Here is a 19,727-nt window from a genome sequence, read left to right as displayed (position 1 = left end):
CTAACTTATAACTAGTAATATTTTCTAACTCAAAATTACAGTTGCATACTAATTTATGGCCCCCTAAGGTCCAGCATGTGTATACGTTTATTGTGAAAACTGTCAACTGGTTTTATATGTCAGATTGTAGCCATGGTATGGAACCACATAATGGAATACTATGCAGCTATTAAAAAGAATGAGGGGGAGCTATTTCTGTAGTATGGTAAGATGGCAAGAAATGTGTGCAAGGGGAGTTTACTGTATATTTTTTTTATTGTATTTAAAGACAACCATGTAGTTTTTTTTTTTTTAATTTATTTATTTGACAGACAGATCACAAGTGGGCAGAGAGGCAGGCAGAGACAGAGAGAGGGGGAAGCAGGCTCCCTGCTGAGCAGAGAGCCTGATGCAGGGCTCAATCCCAGAACCCTGGGATCATGACCTGAGCGGAAGGCAGAGGCTTTAACCCACTGAGCCACCCAGGCGCCCTACTATATTTTTGTTTCCCAAAATGTTTTGCATTTTTTTCCCCCTGTGAAATGAATTATATGAATATTTGCTTCTGCTTGAATTTTCCTACTAAAATTTGACTACAGGCATAGTCCTTAAAGATGTTTGAAAAATCACAAAGGACTATGCTGGCTAAGTATGTCTGTTGATTGCTTTCTGTATTTTGAAGGAAATTATTTTCACTCTTAATTATTTTATTTGGTGACTTTCATTTGTTGGTAAATGGAGTTTGTGTCCCCAAAATATAAAAGACCTGGGACTTCTTTTCTTAAATTTGGCAATTCTTTAAAGTGTATTAAGTTTTTGTGTTAGCATGTAGGGATTGATTGTTCTTTTGTAAGTTTTGCTTTTAGTTTGTTTTCAGTAGCAACTCAAACCAATTACTTTTTTCTCTATACAAATTACTGAGTTTAAACCAAGAATATTTTTTAGTTATATCATGATACCTTAGTTGACAACAGCTCTTAGGCATACACTTGTCTGTGTACATATTAAGTAATTTAATTTTTGCACTTAAAAACATTTATCATTAGGAAAATGACAGATGATGGAAGTTCATATTCTGACATCAACGTGAAGAACATAGTCCTGGTGTTTGGGGTCTGGAAGGTCTGCTTCACCAGGGCTCTGGGGTTGTAAGGAAGGAGAATTCCTATGTTTTGAGGAATATTTTAAATTCTATTGTAATTATATCCCATTTTCAGAAGTCATGATACAAAAATTTATATAACTTAGAGGTTTTTACTTATTTTGTTTTATTTTGGGTCAGAGCACCATCTGAAAAATTATCTGTTAAGGCTTGACGTTGGGTCCTGTAGTCCGTTCCTGTTGCCCATAAGGAGAAGAGTACACGAAGGGGCACTGTCTGTTCTCGCACTGTGGCCTGGGGGGCACCTGAGGCTGTATGGTGTGGTGTGTGTTTTCTGGGAAGAGCAGAAAGGAATTTATTCGACTTTAGGGAAATTTTCTAGAAAAGACTTTTTATATCTATGGGATTACCTTTTTAATCCAAAGGGCACAGAACTGCTGTCTCTCTTGTGCCTCTGCACCTGAAAGCCTGTGACTTTGAAAGGTCAGCTGCTTCAGTTCTGGTTTGGACCCCGCTTCTGTTGAATTTCAGCCAGCAAGTCTCCAGCATACAGGAGAATTTGAGATTTTTCTCCCTCCCCCATTTCTTCTGTTTTTGTTCAGTGTAAACAGTTCCTGCCGTAGTAACATAGACAAATATAGCAGAGAATGCTTTTCTGGAAGAAGAATGCTCCCTAAGCATTTTTTAACCATTTTTGGGAAGAATTGATCTTTCTGTGTATTTCAGACAGACTGAAGGAGGTAGGCTGTTGCTGTAAATTGAAGTGACATCATATGTATTGCCCCCATTGATCCGCTTTTAGTCTCCAGCCAGGATAAAAGGAAATGGCAGCAGGGAGGAAGCAGGCTTCATTTAGGCACCGATCCAGAGTGATAATGGGGTAATAATAGAACTCACGCCACCGTCAGTCGGTGGCTGCCTCAGTCCCAGGCTCATTCCCCGTCTGGGAGCCTCTAGGAGACTTCCTCTGTGTGCGGCTGCCGCGGGCGGGCGGCCTGGGCCCCGAGGGGAGGCGCCCTCCTCCTGAAGTGCTGCAGGCAGCGGTGGCGCTGCTTCGAGTTGGTTCCTGCCTTTGGAAGGTCAGTGGTGGGACGTCTTGGTGACATTTTCTGATCCAGGCGTGAGCTGGCCTGTACTGCGTCCTGCTAATGGCAGACATGGTGGAGGGGCTCAAGTTGCGTGGGTGGTCCTCTGGGAGCCGGGAGTGAGTGATGCCCCTCTGACAGCGGTGAGGGGCTTCTGGAAGAGTCAGGGCTTGTTTGCTTTGTGCTGCTTGTAGACTAGGAGGGTGGGTTTGGAAAATTCATATTTTCTTTCAAGAGCCTGTGTGGAAACTCTTTAAAAACCGTTCAGAGTTGTGTGGCTTCCCTCAGCTCTTCAGTGGACTGGGAAAAATACCAGGTAGACTTCTTTCTTCTTTGTACGTTTCTGGGTAATTCGTGACTCCAGAATCCTCCCTCCTCAAAGCAAGAGTGCAGACTTCTAAATCCTGAACAAATAGCATTTGTATTGACTGACCCCCTTTAGCATTTTACGTTTTTTATTTAAGTAAGTTTTACAGTGCCTTGAAGTTCTCTTTCACACACACAGTACATACATGGCTTTGGCACCCCGCTGTCTTATTTTGTCTAAGTTTCTGAGGCAGATGAATTCATAAAATGCCATGTGGTTTCCCTATGGAAAATAATCACCACATCATGAAGTCCTTGTCTGTGCAAAGGAAGGGACCTTCTATTCCTGTCACTGTGAGACTGCGGCGCAAGCACATCAGACCCTCAGGAAGAAAGGCATGTTCTCGTATACTGTTCGGAGGAGCTGCTTTCTCAGGAGATAACGTTCTGAGACACGCACTTTATTTTTTTTAATCACCCCATAGTGTGACGGAAGCTCTCAGTACTGCTGCATTAAAATACAGTTGGCCTAGAAGTCATGTGAAATTTAATTTGATTCCTACGTGGGCGGGGGTGGACTGACCCACGCATTTCCCGTCGCCGTGGTGCCAGCTGCTGGCGCGGGGGTGGGGGGTGCCCAGGACCGCATTTTGAGCACGTTCGCTGGTGTCCGCTCACTCCCTGCTGCTGTGCGAACGCTTTGGTGTATTACATAGTACTTTTTCATTGTAGGGTGGCTTTACAGGGAGTAAATGTTTATTTTATGAAGAGAAATGTACTGTATTAAAGGGAGCTGCTTACCACATTTTTGCTTTCATATCTTCTTTTTTCGGGGTCTGTAATGTCATGTAAAAAAATACGTAATGTTTACTTATTTGTGAATGAAAGATACTGAATCAGTTTTATTGTCTGTGTACTAAAATAGCCTTTGATCGCTGATTTTCTCTACTTTCCTCATTGTTTTGAAACTGCGTTTTTCCTGGTAAATTGGAAGAGTCGCAGTTGGAAGCCAGATGGCTACAGGTTGTTTACTAAGAGAGAAGCATTTCTGCAAGCCTGCTCTGAAGCATAGGACTAGCAGAACTCCCGGCATTCCTTCCAGAGAAAGGGTCTCTGGCCTCTGTGTGGGTCCTCGTTGCCTTCTGCCTGCCCTGAACAGGCGGCACAGGCCGACCCTCCAGCAGCGCTGCCGGGGTCAGGGGGCTCTCTGGCGGGGCGTGCGGCCTGCTGTCTGCCTCTCCTGTTAGAGTAAATGAAACGTGTTCAAGAGCCCTAAGGGTTGGACCCCCTGCCATCCATCTCCGCTGTCCCTCTTCAGGCAGGGGGCTTGGCTTTAAATATTTTTCCATCGTGGAAAATTTGAGGAGGACAAAGGTCTTCAGTGATCCTTTGGTTTTGTTTCTCTGTGAGGATGTGTGACCTTTCTGCTCAGAAGAAAACTTTAGGATATAAAAGTATGAATCCAGACATCTTGATTGGTTCACAAGCTAGTAATTCTTTGGTTTTAAACTGGAGTTGTGTTTGTTGGTTAACCCATTTGGGGTAAGTTAAGGACCAGGTGAATCAGCTTACTCAAGGGCTTCTTCCCTCCTTCGGTCTCTCTAGTTTAAAGCAAGTCCTAAACTTGAGTTGTAACAATAGGCTTCTTTGTAAGTGCATACACGTAATAGGGAGATGCTTTCCTTCCTGCTCCTTCCCTATAACTCCGCAGGTTGGCAGGGCCGGTTCCTGCTGGGCTTAGTAAGCCAGCAGGGCCTGCGCCGCCCGCTGATGGGGGTTCTGTGCTCTGTCGGGTGGGCCCTTACCCAGAGGCCAGCTTCCTGCATCTAGAGTGGCCTCGATGTCAAGCTCTTACTCCTGGGGCTGGCTAGCAGTTTTGAGAGTGCCCATCAGGGCATCACAGTGTAGGGCTGGATGGGCCTCTGACTCCTCTGGGGCTCTCCCCTCCACAGCCCCTGCAGAGGCAGAAGCCAGGCCACCACCTGCTGGGGGCAACTGGGACACACTTTATAAAGGGCCCTGGTGAGGTGTGAGAGACCGTGATGGGGGAGAAAGGCTGGCTCTGTGAAGTGGGCTCAAGTGCAGGAGGACAGTTGGAGAGTGACCTAAGGGCACCTGAGGGGTGTATTAAGACTGGGGCTGAAGGATGAGCCTCCACCAGAGAAAGGCCCTTCTTGGAATGTAAGAAAGATCTGGAGAGGGAGGCCGCAGGATGCTGTGGGTGGGAAGGAGGGCTGAGGGAGCCTGGGCTCCAGGCAGGGCCTGAGGAGATTGCTCGTGGTGTGGACGGTGAGGAGGTTCCCTAGAGGCTCCCTAGAGCCCTGGATTTGGGCTGTTTTATAAAACAGCAAATTTTTGAAAATATAAAAGCCTCATGTGTCGGAAACTATAAAAAATGAAAAACTGGCATTTTTGTTACTGGTTGTTACATAGTAATTTGATATCTTTAAACATTTTAAAGGCACATGACTTACAATGGAAAGAAAATGAAGTGTTAGCTGTTCTTTGAGTCCTCCTGTAGGACCTGACGGGTCAGTGCTGGTTGTAACCCTCTAGTTCTGCTGAAGACACCTTGTTTCAGCCCTGTTAACCTGAGAGAGGATCCACAGCATTGAGTCTAAGGGGAATGAAGTGATGTTATAAAATAAAAATGCCCAGGAACCAAGTGATGTACATCCGTGTTTTTCTCTAGGAAAGCAGTTTTATTAGCACTTAGAAGGGCACTGTGAGAAAGCACAAGAAATGCTTTCACTGTGAAGGTGCCTGGGGAATATGGTGCATGCTCTCTACTCCGCTTTCCTCCGTGCGTGTTGGGCAGTGTCTGTGTGTGTGTGTTTGGAAATGGGGGTGGGGCAGAGTCCACAACTGGGGGCCTAAAGGTAGAGAAGGTAGCAAGAGAAGCCAGTGATTCTTAAGTTTTCTTTTGAAGTGACAACGTGGGGATTAAAGTCCAGGTGGTGGTGTGAATGTTCTGTTGATAGAGGATTGACTTCTAGACCTGTAAAATCGAGTTAGCGGATGGGGCCTATCTGGTCATAAGCAGGGAGGGAGAAAAAGCTAAATGTAGATAATAATGGAATTCAAAGTCATAATTTTAAAACCCTGACTTCAGAATAAATATTTTTCAGTTTCTACAGTTCCCACAAAATGTATCTTAAATTTGTTTTTTCCTCCACCAAATAAACATTTAAGCTTATTTGAGCACTGCCCAGTGGTCGGGGCTGATCCAGTTCAGTAGTGAATAAGACATTTTAAGTTCTTGGATTTCACAAATACTGTTGGCACATAAATCTTCATTGTTTTTTATGTCCTATGAAAGCGTCTTCCTCTCTATGCCTTTAAGTGATAAACACCATTTTTTGACTGTACGAAAACTCAGGAGTAAGAAGAGTGATCTTGTGCATTGTGTGTGTGAAGATTATACATACACACATGTATAAAATCACCTGTACAATCATTTTAAATTTTTTAATGGAATAGTAAACTTTAAACTTTTATAATGGGGGGTTGTGAGAACTGGTTCTTGTTTCATCATGTGCCCGTTTATTTCTTGCTGTACATTTGCAAGGCTTAGGTGGTACAGGAAATCTGAAAACTGTTTCTTCTTCTCTATTCGCTTAAGATCAGATGGCTTCTTGAATCTTTATCTGCGTGAAATGATATTTTCTGGCATTTACATGCCATAAAGAAAGAACTCTAATGAACCATGATAATGTTTTATTAAGCTCAGTACAGTTTTTATCATTTCACAGCACATATGTATATTCAGTCATCATGTTGCACACCTTAAAAAAAACACATTGTACAACCTAAAAATAAAAAGATAAACATTGGATCTTTTGATCTGCTCTAAATATAGAACTGACACGAAAAGCCATGGAGAATGGGGCTTAATCAGGCCCCAGAGTGCAGTGTCTTTGGGGATATGGTGTAAGCTCTGAGATTTTACCAAGGTCAAGTCTCTAGTCTTTTCACAGACTTTTTGCTTTTGCCCTCAGCTCCTCCCAGACCAGCTCGTCTTGCTTCTGGAGCATCTCTTGGAGCAGAAGACTCTGACTGCCCGAACTCTGCACAGCCTTGAGAAGATGTACCACCTCCCCCAACAGGATGCAGAGGTAACCAGGATGGCACTTGGGGTGTAGACGGTGGCCCCCGCTGTTGGTGACCAGTGAGGGTCCCATTGCCTTCCAGGCCGTTGAAACTGCTGTTTTCCCTTAGCGGTGTCTGTGCTGTGTGCTCCTGAGTGCGGAGCAGGTACTTACTTCAGTGAGCAGAGTGTGATCCGCTCCCTGGTTGTGCTCACTCTGGGAGGGGGCTTCTGATCCTGGCTGTCACTAGGCTCTCTTGAGGTCCTGAGATTTTTCCCGTTTACTCCTTAAATCATAAAGTCAGACATAAGTCTCTTAAAGGAACGAGCAGACAGGGTGGAGTGTTTTTGAATTACAGACTCAGGCGGGTCGTTCTGTGCATGGTCACGCCATCCTGCTGCACATTAAGGAAACTCGGCTCAGACGTGCCAGAACTTCCTGGTTGCATTCAGTTAGGACAGGAAAGGAGCCATGTGTAAAGGAAATGAGAACTAAATCTAACAGCCATGGTTTGAAAAGCAAAACTGGATGCTTGTGGGAAAGCAATATGATGTGGTTCGTAGTATCTTTTAGCTTATTGTGAAGAATGTGGTGTGAATCCCAAGATGAATTCCAGGAGTTTTTATATACATAAAATAGTAAATATTTATTGTATTAAGTCATCTGAAGTAAAAAATAAGCACATGGTCACAGCATGAAAAACTCTTTTATGTAAAACTCCTAAAATTGCAAGCAAGTTTGGTTTGTGTTCGGTTGAAGTGACTGAACATTTGAGACCCATCCAGGGCCCAGTGGAAGCCTGTTGGGGACACGCGGCTCTTGAGTGTGTGATCCGTGGCTGTTGTGAGATATGCCACGAGTGTAAAAGGCATCATGGATATTGAAGACATGGTGTACAAAACAAATTATTTCATAATTTCTACTTATGGATTACAATTTTGAAATATTTCATGTATGTTGGGTTAACCATGAAAACTTACACAGCCACTAAAATGGAGTAAATCAGGAAAAGCTCACTGTGACATTGTTAAATTAAAAGGTAAGATGGACATTGTTACCCATTTTAAAGCACCATAAATTCAGGAGTTAATGGAAAAACTTCAGAGAAGACACATGTGGCTTTTTACCCACCTGAGCTTAGATCAGACAGTTTACTGTTGCTCTTTATTTCAACTCTTATATTTTTGTTTATGGGAGTTTCCAAATGCCAGCCTGTTATTTTTAATTAGTGTGTAAAAGACATTTTATTTATAGGCATGAGGTTATGTTTTAATCAGAGCTGAATTCTTCTGAAATGCCAGGCCCCCGTGACCGGTAGTGGACAGGCGAGGGCAGGCGGATCAGAGCAGGCGCCAGCACCTGTCACTCTGTGCCTGGAAGCTGCGAGGCTCAAGACCCTGTTTTACCGCCTTGTTGTTCCTTTTAAATAAAACTCTTCTAAAGAATACACAGCACTCCTAGCTGCAGGCTGACTTGGCCTGCTTTATCTGGAGTTTGTTGACCCCTGCTCTGGGGCCTGCTGGGTTGAAGTCAGGGGTGGACTGGGGGCCAGATTGAAGAGAGCCTTGAGGCTGTGGCATGCAGTTGGGATTTTTTTCTAACAGTGAGCTTCCACCCGGCCCCTTTCCTAGGTTCTCTGAGGTCCTGGCATGGAGTGAGTTACTGACAGCTCGTCTCACTTTGAAGTTTCCTTGAAATGTCACTCAGAACCAGAAAAGCAACAAGATTTTGGCCAAGCAGGCCGTTTTCTAGAAACTTTATTAGTTAAGTGTGATTTCTTGTGACGTTGATTAGTAGGAATTTAGTTGAATAACCATCTGCCTTTATTTTAAGTGACAGTACATTGCATGGGTGAAAGAATTATTATTTGATGGGAAGGTCTTAAGGATTCTGACTTTATTCTCGGTGCTTTTCCTTGACCTAGATAAGTAAGGATCGTCCTTTTCAGTCATTATCAGAGCTTTGAAATATGTCGTAAATAAGCAGTCTTTGGAAAGCTGGCTGAATTTACTGGAGTGTGGCAGGCTGTGTCTGGAGCACGCCTGTGGGAAAGGGCTCTGGAGTGACTTTCCTGGCAAAGAGCAGTGTGAGTTACGGCCCTGCTGCTCTTTGTCCAGGGTGCTGGGACTTGGGACCAAGACTTCAGCCTCAGAGACAACAGGGCTCTCCAGCACAGAGCAGGGAGTGGTCGTTTCCCTGTGTCTCCAAGGTGTACGGAAAGGCTGTCCTTACTGTCCTGGAATGGGCCACCGCGTTGCCACAGCTCACTGAAGCGGAGTCTCCAGCTGCTTACGGCCCAGCCTGCTCGGTGGGCTGTGGCGCTCCTGTGCTTGCAGAGCAGCACGTTTTCGATGCGTCCCACCCGAGTATGCTCAGCTGTGTGAGGGGCCTGTCCTGCCGTGAATCAGAGCCGTCTGTCCGGCGGCTGCTTCACCTTCTGTGCTCTCACCCTCTGGGCCCTTCCTTCCCTCCTCCCTTCTCTGGGTGGGCAGGCTCGTGCAGCCCCACTGGGAGTTTTATTTTTAATGCTTCTCTAGGTAGCTCAGTGTCTGGATCAGCTCTTGCTTCAGGGCTGCAGCTGTGTTCCCAGCGCGTCAGGCCTGCCGGTCAGGATTTCGGCACGTGGCACCCAAGCTGGGGTTGTTCACGGGGTGCTGCATGTCACTTGGGTGGGTGTCGGCCTTCTGCACGCCAGTCCAGGTTATGGGCCCCCTGGCTTCCTGGTGCCTGCGTGTCACCCATGGCGTGGGAGGGATGCCATGTGCTCTCAGGCTTACTAGAAGAGTGCTAGAAGACAAATGTTACCAGAAGCTGGGCAGAGTCACACGTGTCCTCATAGGTCATTTTGTGCCTTGCCTGCCCCTTCTCATTGCCACCACCTGAAACGTGGGGTGGTGGTGGGGGGATGTTTGCCTTTCTTAGCCTGGAGAGTAACCCTAAGTACGGGAGTCCCCCATCGTTTACATCCTGAGCTACGAAACTACTAACCATATGTGGGGCTGCTTTTAACCAGGATGGAAAATGAGCTGAGGGGAACCTCAGTTCACAGAAATACATCGTCTACAATTTTGAGCATATTGTCTCAACTAAAGAGCCATGAAAGTTAAAAAATAGAAGTTTAACTGATTCTTGGAACAAAGGCTATTTTCTAAGATCCCTTCTAAATGATGACTTTCCTGCCCTCTGTAGCAGGTCTCTTGAACTGTAGCAGAAGCTGCTGTGGTGGGGGAGGTAAGGATTCACGCAGCTTGGCTCTGGGACCTTTTTCCCCAAGAGGTCCCCAAGTGACCTTGAAGTTAATTTCTTTCTATGGACTGCAGATAAGCACTTCAAAATTAGGGGCGCACAGAGCACGGAGTGGTCGTGAGTTTTCAGAAATTCAGAATCAGTAGCTCAGCATCTTACTTGGCTTAGATGGGAACAGAAGACATTGGTCCGGAGGGTCTCCAAGGTGTCCTCTCTGCTCTGGTGCTTCAGAGCCGGAAAATTAATTCTCTGGGAGAGGCCGTTACCAGCATCAGCTCCTCCCCTCATTGCGTTCAGGGAAGTACTGAGGGCAGAAAGGGGAAGTCTCCTGGGCTGGATTGGGTTGGAGTGGGACAGCTGGGCACCAGCCCTCTAGTCTCCCGTCAGGGGACACGCCTTCATGGCCGGTCACGGGGAGGGAAGGGATGGCGCCCGCTCCTGGTCTTGGGAGCTCCTCATCCATGCCTTGCTCTCTTCCCCGGCTGAGCACCTGGTCCCGGCCAAGGCACCGCTTTGGTAAGGAGCTCCACTCTAGTCCCAGACCCCTGAATGGCTGGTGACCACAGCCAAGTCGACCCCTTTCTGGTGCCATTTTCCTGTCTGCACAGCCTTTGCCTGGACAGGACTGCAGACTTCTGGCTTTTATGGTCACAGCCAAGTGGCAAAGAGAGTTTCACAAAACCAGTTTTACTCTTAGACTTACTGTCATTTCCTACTTCCTATTTCATTTTCTTTAACAATGTGCATTGTGATGCAATAAATTGATTTTATGACGGACCAAATGGGTCTCAGCCTGTGGTTTGAAAAATGCCAGGCGGGGTGACATCAGGGTTCTCCTCACCACTTCCCCTAGTTCCTCCCTGGGAACCATGGAGCCTCTGTCTCCTCATGATTAAAATGGAGCCCTAAACCCCTTCTTCATGGGACTGTTAACAACACGATACGAGAAAATGTCTGCGAGCATTCATGGCTTTCGTGTCATTTCTGTTCACGTCAAATTCACAGTCTTTCATTTGTTGTGAAATGGTCAGATTTTGTTATTTATCTGAAACAACCTTTATAGGGGAGAGAAAAGCATAAGCTAGCTGTTAGGAGCCCCTAACCATCAGATGACAGAGTTCTTGAGTGGGGGGATAGGGTGCAGGGGAGAACTTGCTGTTAATCGCGGTTTCCTAACCTTGGCACTTCCAACATTTTGGACCAGGTAATTCTCTGCTGTGGGGTGCCCTGGGCCTTGTAGGAAGGTTAGCATTGCTGGCCTTTACCCATGAGGCGCTAGCAGCAGCGCCACCCACCCCCGATTTGGCAATCAAAAGTGTCTCCAGACGTAACCAAATGTCTCCTGGGGGCAGAGTCACCCCCATTTAAGAACCCCAGCTCAACAGCACTGGCTGATTCACAAAAGGCAATTTTTTCCTTTTATCTAATAAAGTGCTTGACAGTTGGTTACAACACAGCATGGAGGAACTAGAAAGGTAGTTAACGTTTAAAGGCCATCCTGAGTCTGCTGTACTTCTGAGGCTCCAAAGAATGTAACCTTGGGAGAGGTGAAAACAAAATCTCTCACCAGGAAGGAAAAGAAGGAACTTAGAACTAACACAGTAGTAGCAAGCAAATCTGAGGAAACAGATTAGCAGAGAGGGACAAACCTGTTTTACCACTAGAACACAGAAGAAGCCATGCCAGCATCTGACTACTCCGCTGCGAGAAGGGCACGTTCAAGGTTGATTGCAAATGGAAAAACATCGAACAGACCTTTCCCACATTGCTGCCTTTCCTCCTCTTCCTGCTGAGGAGCCCTTGAAAACCCGATAAAGGGCCCCTCCCATGGTGGGCTTCACATATGTGGGGAGGGCGTGTATTTGGGTACGTGGGAACTAGGAGAAGTCATTGTTTGCTGGAACAGAAAACACCGCAGCGTGTCTTTGAAGTCCGGAGGGGATGATTCCAGGAGTGCGGTGGTCTGACAACTCTGGTGCTGATTTCTGATTTCGTTTGGGTCCAAAGCATAGTTTTTGTGAATTGAGAGAATTTCATGTTTCACAGATCTTGGCTTGTTAAAAAGGCAGAGAATAAAAGCTTAGTCCGGGGGCACCTGGGTGGCTCAGTGGGTTGAGCCTCTGCCTTCAGCTCTGGTTGTGGTCTCAGGGTCCTGGGATCGAGCCCTGCATTGGGGTCTCAGCCTGCGCCCCCCCATCCCTCTGCCTGCCTCTCTGTCTGCTTGTGATCTCTCTCTCTCTCTCTCTGTTGGGTGAATGGATAAAATCTTAAAAAAAAAGGTTAGTCTGTTGCTGCATCTCTGAATTCTAAAGCTGACCCATTGCTCTGATTGTGCCTGTTCCTTTGAATGCTAACCTTCCATTCAAGGTCACTGTCATCTTCCGAAGTGTTCCGCTCCCCCTTCCCCTTCCCTCCTCTGGTTGCTTTTCCATAGCATGCCAGCTACAAAAGAAATAAGGCACATCTATTTTGTTTTCCTCACAGAACAGTTTAGAGGAGAGGTTAGTTGTTGTCTCTTCAGGCTCTGTTGCCACTTCAGGATGCTCATTTGGTTACGTTTAAAATGCTGCGTCCTGAACCCCATGCCTCCTCCTGCTCAGTCAGCCCCCACGCAATGTACCAGCAGAGCGATGCCATCGTCTGGCCGTTGTGGGGCCCGTGAGCCTGCTGCTGTGGGACGGTGGCCCCGGGCAGGGGAGCCTCTTCCTCCCTCCTCTCAGAGGCTGTGCACACACCCCAGGACCTCCCCACATCCTTAACCATTGTCTGGAGGTGCCCTCCTGGCCTAGAGCCCCATGAGGCAGTTTTGGGATTAAGGATTTAAAAAAAAAAAAAAAAAAAGACGACGACCATTGTGGAGAGTCAGAATGGTGTGTGGCAATTAGCGAGGTGGTTTTTCAGGGTGAGTTATGAGGTGGGAGTTTCCCAAAACACCAGCCATATCCAGCACGGGGCAGTTTGTCACAATTTCTTTGCAGGGACGAGGGGTCCTACTTGGTGATTTGGTGACATGGTTAAGCTCAGGTTGCAAGTCAAGAGGTTAAAGGCTGTTGAACCCCAACTTTTGGATGTGACCTATAGAGTGAATTAATACCCAGTTTTTTTAAAAAAGCCAAGACAGTGCTTTGGAGCCGGTGGAGGAGGCGGCGGCAGTGGTGGTGCTCAGCCGTCTCTTTGACGGGGTATTGTAATTCCTTTTCTAGAGTTTTGAAAGCTTGGGCGGGATTGAAAAAAGAGATTGGGGTAATTTTCTTCAGTTGCTTTAGACATACCTGTCTTTTGAAACCTTGTGCCTTTAATGATGTGGGGAAAAAAACAGAGCTCTTACATAATTCTTTAGTTATATTTGTGTATTTTTCCTTTGTTGTATTTGGTTTCTGAAACCGTTTTTAGAACATTTCCTTCCAAGTCATGAAGATATCTCTAGGTCTTTCTTGGAGTTTTCTTTCTTTGTTACTGTTCGGTGCCCCTAGGTTTTTTCTATGGAAATCTTATAACAAATTGTCCCCTACTATATTATGGTAAAGGAATTTTTTCAGAACTTATCCAAAATGAAGAGTTAAAAAAAACTTTTATATTTTAGATTAATATTCCTTTCTTGTTCCTGAACCCAGGGATTTGTATTCCATTTACCTTGAATCATTCTAGCATTCTGGGGCTGTTCAAATGTGTGTTAAGTGATGAAGATAAAAAAATGAGCCATTAATGGCATAATCTGCTCAGTGTTCCTTAGATGGACGATTTAAATAAACACTTAAAATCAGTCAATGGTATTTATAATTTATCTGTAAATAGAAAAAAAGGGAAAGAACATGTATGTTGGTGCTTCTGGGTTCTTTATTCTTCCAGCAGTAGATTAGGTATTTCGTGCTCTATTTCTGTGCTGAAGTCTGCAGCAGAAAAGCACACTGTTGTCTACGAACACTGGCATCTTTTTCACACAACTGAACGGAGCCATATTCACAGGTAAAGTGTCCCGTAAATACCCTGAAATGGAGGGGGCACTTGTGCCAGAACTCTCCGTCTTTCCAGATTGCTTTTCTCCCCTGGACATGTCTCCTGCTCCCTAGTTTCCTGTCACACCAGGATTTGAGGGTTGGGGGAGTCTAGCCTTCGAGCTGTGGAAGCCACGTACCACACATGGGATGCAGGTTCTGCCTGAGTTGTGTGGGGGGCCCCTCCCCGGGGCAGCTGCTGTGGGGCGGGGGGCAGTGCTCTGTGGCTCCCACACTGTTGTTGTGGCCACGCACGCCCTTTCGTGTGAGTGTTTGTGCTGGTCCCTGAGAGCAAAGGGAAAATTGGATTTAAATTGTTTAAAAAATTAAAAGCTCCCACTTACATCCAAATTGTGGCATTTTGTGTGTGGGTCAGTGTGTGAAATTTAAGGACCAGCTACATTTTGTGGGGTGGCAGGAACATTGATTTTTTAAAAGCTACTTGGTCTGCACGTTGTTGCACTTGCACCTTGAACGACATGGAGCCGTGTTCCGTAGCCCGAGTGGTCTTGCCCGTCTGTGGGTGGGAGCAAATAGCTTTGCTGTCAGGTCACCAGGTAGTTTCCTCCAGAACAGACTCTGTAGAGCAGTGCCCTTTGCTGAAACAGCCTTCCCAAGCTTGACTCCTGGGTGGTTTTTAATAACAGTTTTGAGAAATAATTCAGAGGCCACTGGAGTCACTGTTTCAAGTATACAGTTCAGTGGTTTAGTGTCCTCGCAGAGTCGTGTGACCATCACCACAAATGATTGTGGAACATCATCCTCCTCCTTCAGAGAAACCCCAGTGGCCTGTGGCTGTCCTTGCTGTTGTCCCCGCCTGCAACCCCGGTCCTGGGAACACACTCATCTGTCTGTCTGTCTAGATTTGCCTGTTCTGGACATTCATACAAACAGGATATGTGACCTTTTGTGACCGGCTTCTTTTCACTTCGCGTCCTGTTTTCCGGAATCCTCTGTGTCTTAGCATGTATCAGCACTTCATTCCTTTTGTATTGCCAGATAGTTCGATCGGATGCATTATAGCCGTTATCCATCCATCAGCTGAGGGACAAGGGACGGTTTGCACATCTTGGCTGCTGTGAATAGTGGTTTTATAGGGAGGGTATTGAAAGAAATAGCCATTAAAAAGAAGGGAAGGGAGGGTGAAATGTTCGCAGCATGTGTGGTATGGCTAGAAGTTGGGCTCAGAAGGCCTCCTCGTTCCGGAGCTGGTGTCGTCTTCTGCGCTGCGGTCGTGCAGCTCCTTCTCAGTCTTCTGCTCCCCCCACCCCGCCGTTCCCTGGGGCACCCTGTTACATTCTCTCACAGCGTTTCTCACAAAGGTATTGCTGGTTTCCTGGATTTTTCTTAGACCTTCTGTTGACTACAAGTTTCAAGAAGACAGGAGTTGTCTGTTTTATTCACTACTTTATCCTCAGCATCTGATACTTACCTGTTGGAGAATGACCCTTCCCGAGTCTCCAGGTCTTCTGGAACAGCAGCTAGCACCTGACGTGACTAGGTCCCTCCCTCCAGGAGGGAACGGTCCTTTCTGATGGAGTCAGGGAGGCCCTCCAGCCTCGAGTCTGCCTCTGAGGAGAGGTAAGAGAAGGCACCGGTGTTCCTTCTGAGCTTATCGGAGGAGGTTACCCATGGTCCCGCTTTCTGCCAACTTTAGTAAAAGTCTTCTTTTCAGTACCGGCTGTGTGTCACATGGTAACGAAAGGAATAAAGAAGGTGGAATGTGTTTCTTCCTAATCACAGACTTCCGCGTTAGAACGGACTGCCATCCAGTGCTCAGTTTTGTTGGGAAAGGAAGGCAAATTGTGCCATATTTCAAGGCGGACCCATCATGGGCTCCTGAGTTCTGCTTTTTGAAGCCAGTTGCACTGAATAGCATGAAATAGGTCCACAGGAGAAGGAAGGAAGGTTAGAACTTGCCCTTGTGAATTATGTCAGGCTGCCTCTGCTAGTCCTTGACGTTTGTCATCCCATTTATCCTTCCGGGGGCTCTGGGTGGACATGCCAAGTGTGAGGCGGTCCTGAAGGATCCAGGATTTGCCTGTTGCTGCAGCTCTGGTTACATCTGGCTGTGACCGGTTACAACCAGTTGTCCGTCCCCGGCTGACTCAGGCATGGGTAGTGAGAGCCCTGAGAGACCAGACAGCCTGATGCCGCATTTGTTGTCCTTACCCTCCCCACCCGGCTTTGTGACAGCAAATGCGGGAACTTCTCGTTCCTTCTTGTTTCAAAAAAGTGCATGAAGGTGGCAGCTGAAGGGAGCAGGGAATATGGGAGCAAAGAGAAGTGCTGGAGTCACGGCACAGATGTGGCATGTCTTGAGGGGACAGCCACACAGCTGAGGGGTCTGTCCTCTCTCTCGTGAGTCACACCAGACCATCACACAGGCCGTGGAAGGCAGCACTGGCTTGGAGACGCTGTCTGTCCTGGAGCCACGCTCCGCGAAGGCCTTCTTGCTGCCAGGCTGCCGAACCGGCTTCCCTCGCCAGCAGGAAAGCCGCTTTAGAGCAAAGTTAAATCTAATTTCAGACACAAATTGAAAAAGCAGGTTCATTTATTGCAGTGTTAGACTTAGTAATTCCCACAAGCCGTGAGCCTTGGTCTTTCTGTTTACAGATATAAAATGGAACTCTCAATGAGGTTTAATGGGCTTCCCAGATCATGTTTCCTAGATAGATTTTTTTCCCCTTTAACAGTAAATTTTAAAATCAAAAGGACTGAAAAGAAAGGGGAGTACTTCCTGTCATAAATAGGAATGGGTGACATTCTTCAAAGCATTTTACAGCTTCCAACTGTGCCTTATAATTTCCAAGTAGCTGGAAAGCATTCTGAGTCTTTAAAAGGGCTACATTCGATCAGGAACATTTATCAAACATTTGTCAAGCCAGGCATCGAGACGGGGCCTCGAGATGACCTGAAGGTGCCCGGCCCCTCTGCTCTCCCCAGGCGTATGTTTCAGGGTAGGTACGTACATGGGCAGACAAGGGAACACGGCCTGTCCGCGAGCACTGGGGACGGTTCAGATCTCAGACACAAGCTGAAGACAGTGGCCAGTGGGCGTGGAGTGCTGCTGGGCTCGGCCAAAGGGGTGAGATCAAGGATGCCCACCGATGGGCCCAACGCCAGTGTTGCTGAGTGAGGCAGGGCTGTGGCAGTGCCATCTCATGTCACAGCCTCCTTGTTAAAAAGCCAAAGGCAATTAACACACTTTGGGACTTTTGGGGGACACACAGACTTTAATGGAGCTGTGGTAAGTTAACAGAAGGGCATCCCCATCACTGTTTTTGAGCAAAGGTTTGCGGGCTACGCTACTCTAGTAAGCCCAACAGCGGCAGGCATCGAAAAGGAAAAACACAAAATAATATATCCATGTTGAACGCTGCTGTGAAGATCATCAACGTTTGAAGATAAAGCAAGGGAAGCAGTTCCCTCCAGAGCCACAGGTGCTTTTTCAGGCTTGGACACTGATGTGCACCAAACCAAACCCTGGCTCCAGAACGACAGTGACAGAAGCAGCGTGGCTGATTTCCTCTCTCTGACCTGCGCTCGTGTGTGTGGTGGGGGCGGCTCGTGGCGAGGAGAACCAAGCCTGGGGGCATTAACTGAGTTACCAGAACTAATTTTTTTTTTTTTTAAGATTTTATTGATTTATATGACAGAGACACAGTGAGAGAGGGAACACAAGCAAGAGGAGTAGGAGAGAGAGAGAAGCAGACTCCCCGCTGAGCAGGGAGCCTGATGCAGGGTGATCCCAGGACTCTGGGGTCACGTTTTAAGCCAAAGCTGAGCCACCCAGGCGCCCCCAGAACTGAACTCTTGTTTTTACGTCTGCAGCAGTGTCTGCTCAGCCTTTGTGAATCCATTTATTCTTCAGGCACAACAGTTCTGAGTCACTGGTTTTCAAACTTCAGCTCTGAGGAACTCAGGGCCCTACAAGTTTATGGTTTATTTTAGAGGTGTTTCCTACCTGACGTGGAGGTTTTTAAACTGCTTGAAGAACCACTAACATTATTTTCTCTAATTTGTCTTTAGAATGTTTCAGAGTTGACTTTTACTGAAAGTTAGAAGAATGATGTTCAAGAAAAGTTTGAAAACCACTTTGGAAAACTAGTCTGTTAGTTAACAAGCAGACTTAGAGGGAGCATTCCCATAAAGAATGTTTTATTTCTTTGAAATAGCTTCATGGAAAACATAAAAATTAAGGGAAAAAAGAAGAAACTTGAGGTAAAAGCTATAAAACAGCCTTAAGAATTGTGAGGTGTTACTAAGCATGGGATCTGGGTGTGTGGTGATTCAGAGGGAAGCTCCAACAATGTGGGGAGACTAGGAGTGAGCTGGTGTAGGGGGTCACTCTTCCCAAAGACTGCGTTTCCTTGATGTCAGGTCACCTGTCCATGCATGATGCCTTATATATGCATTTGTGCTGGGCCCACTGGCTTGAGGGTCACTCTGTTTCTGAAGGAATTTAACCCACAGCGAGAAAAGGACTCAGAGGCCCCACATTTAGGAATGTACTAGATTTCCCGGCAGGACCAGGATGGAGGCCTGAGCCAGCTCACGAGGACCTCCCAGCTTTGTGTTCTGTGACCTCATGCAGGTAGCTTTGGGGCTTGAATGTTTACCAGCACCCCTTCACCTGGCCTCACTTGGGGACCTGGGGTGTAGACTTCCGCCCTACTAAGCAGGGGTCAGCAAAGTATAGCCAGGCCAGCCCCGCCCACCCAGATAAATAAACTTTTATCTGAAGATAGCTGTGCCCACCTACTTATAGACGTCTAGGCCGCTTTGGCAGTACAGTGGCAGATGGGCAGCAAAAAGCCAGCATCACTGTCTGGCCCTTGACTGAGAAAATTTCCCAACTCTTGTTCCAGAGTTTGGTAGGAAACTGGTTCTGGATACATGAAAATTCTCAGGTTGAAAAGACATTGGGGTGGGGAGTGGACTTATTCTTCAGCAGTCTCTCTCCTGTTTCCAGGAGAGAACAACTAAATAAGGGGGAGCCCCGGCATGTCCTGATGAAGGTTAGGGTGTATCACACAGAGGCCCCGTTGGGTCATGGGACTTGTCCTCTTGAATCTGAGACATGGATTGGGAATACAAATGACCCCTATGAGGCAGGTCCCAGTTTTTGAGCACCACGGCAGGTGAGGGGAGCGGACCAGAGGTAGTTCAGCTCAGCTGAGCCTTTGGGTAGTAAGGACTTCCTTGAAGTGGCAGAAACGCCATGGGCCTGGGGCTAAAGGCATGGCTGAGCTGGGTGTTCTGTCTCCACAGGTGGTTTGGGAAATTCCCAGTGCCTGGCCCCTGGCCCCCAGGCCTCTCCGCCCCTCTCTGGGGGCACCCTTGCTGCTCCTCCCACAGGGAATCTCAGACTCCTGAAACCAGTCGCTGGGCAGGCAGAGCCGGGGCCCAGAGGCCTGGGGACCTCATGCCCCTCACCCCCTCTCCACCCGAGAGCCCAGCCCTGTCTGCACCTTCCCTCGCAGGCTGCTGTGCCTCACACAGCTTCCAGGCCACCCTCTGGACCAGCAACCATCTGACAGGCACCTTGCTCTCACTTCACCAGTTAACAGCACTTCCTTGAGATGATATTCCAAAGGTTCTATCAACTCAATAAATAACAGAACTTGTGAAGTGAAAAAGCCAGAAATATGCCACTTCTGCTAAGATGACAAGCGCTCACTATATGGGACTCTTCGCTGCGCTCGCCATGGGCAAACCGCAGTCCGTCTCCACAGCAGCCACAGGAGCGGCGCTCTTCTTCCCCACCCTGGGGCGCAGGGCCGGGCTGCTGGGGCTGAGTGGCAGACCTCCGGCCTGGGGCCTCGGGCACTGTGGCTCAAGGCATGGTGGGTCATGAAATCAATTGAGTAGATCATTAACCGGCATAAAGAAAAAGACAGAAAATAGCAGAGTGAGGGCAAGG

General features: G+C 47.2%; 1 protein-coding gene across 8 annotated transcripts in view; it reads left to right on the top strand.

Moving 5' to 3' along the window:
• Positions 1-19,727, top strand: part of AOPEP (aminopeptidase O (putative)) — a 332,560-nt gene that overhangs the window by 304,111 nt on the left and 8,722 nt on the right. For all 8 annotated transcript variants that reach the window (XM_032308869.1, XM_032308867.1, XM_032308868.1 and 5 more), the window contains one exon: positions 6,471-6,587. In XM_032308869.1, coding sequence (XP_032164760.1) covers positions 6,471-6,587 — 117 coding nt within the window. The remainder of the gene's footprint in view (positions 1-6,470; positions 6,588-19,727) is intronic.

Source organism: Mustela erminea, chromosome 12, assembly GCF_009829155.1.
Source record: "Mustela erminea isolate mMusErm1 chromosome 12, mMusErm1.Pri, whole genome shotgun sequence".
NCBI classification, from domain to species: Eukaryota; Metazoa; Chordata; class Mammalia; order Carnivora; family Mustelidae; genus Mustela; species Mustela erminea.
The sequence above is the reverse complement of the archived record's forward strand: the minus strand, read 5'-3'. Positions and strand labels throughout refer to the sequence as shown.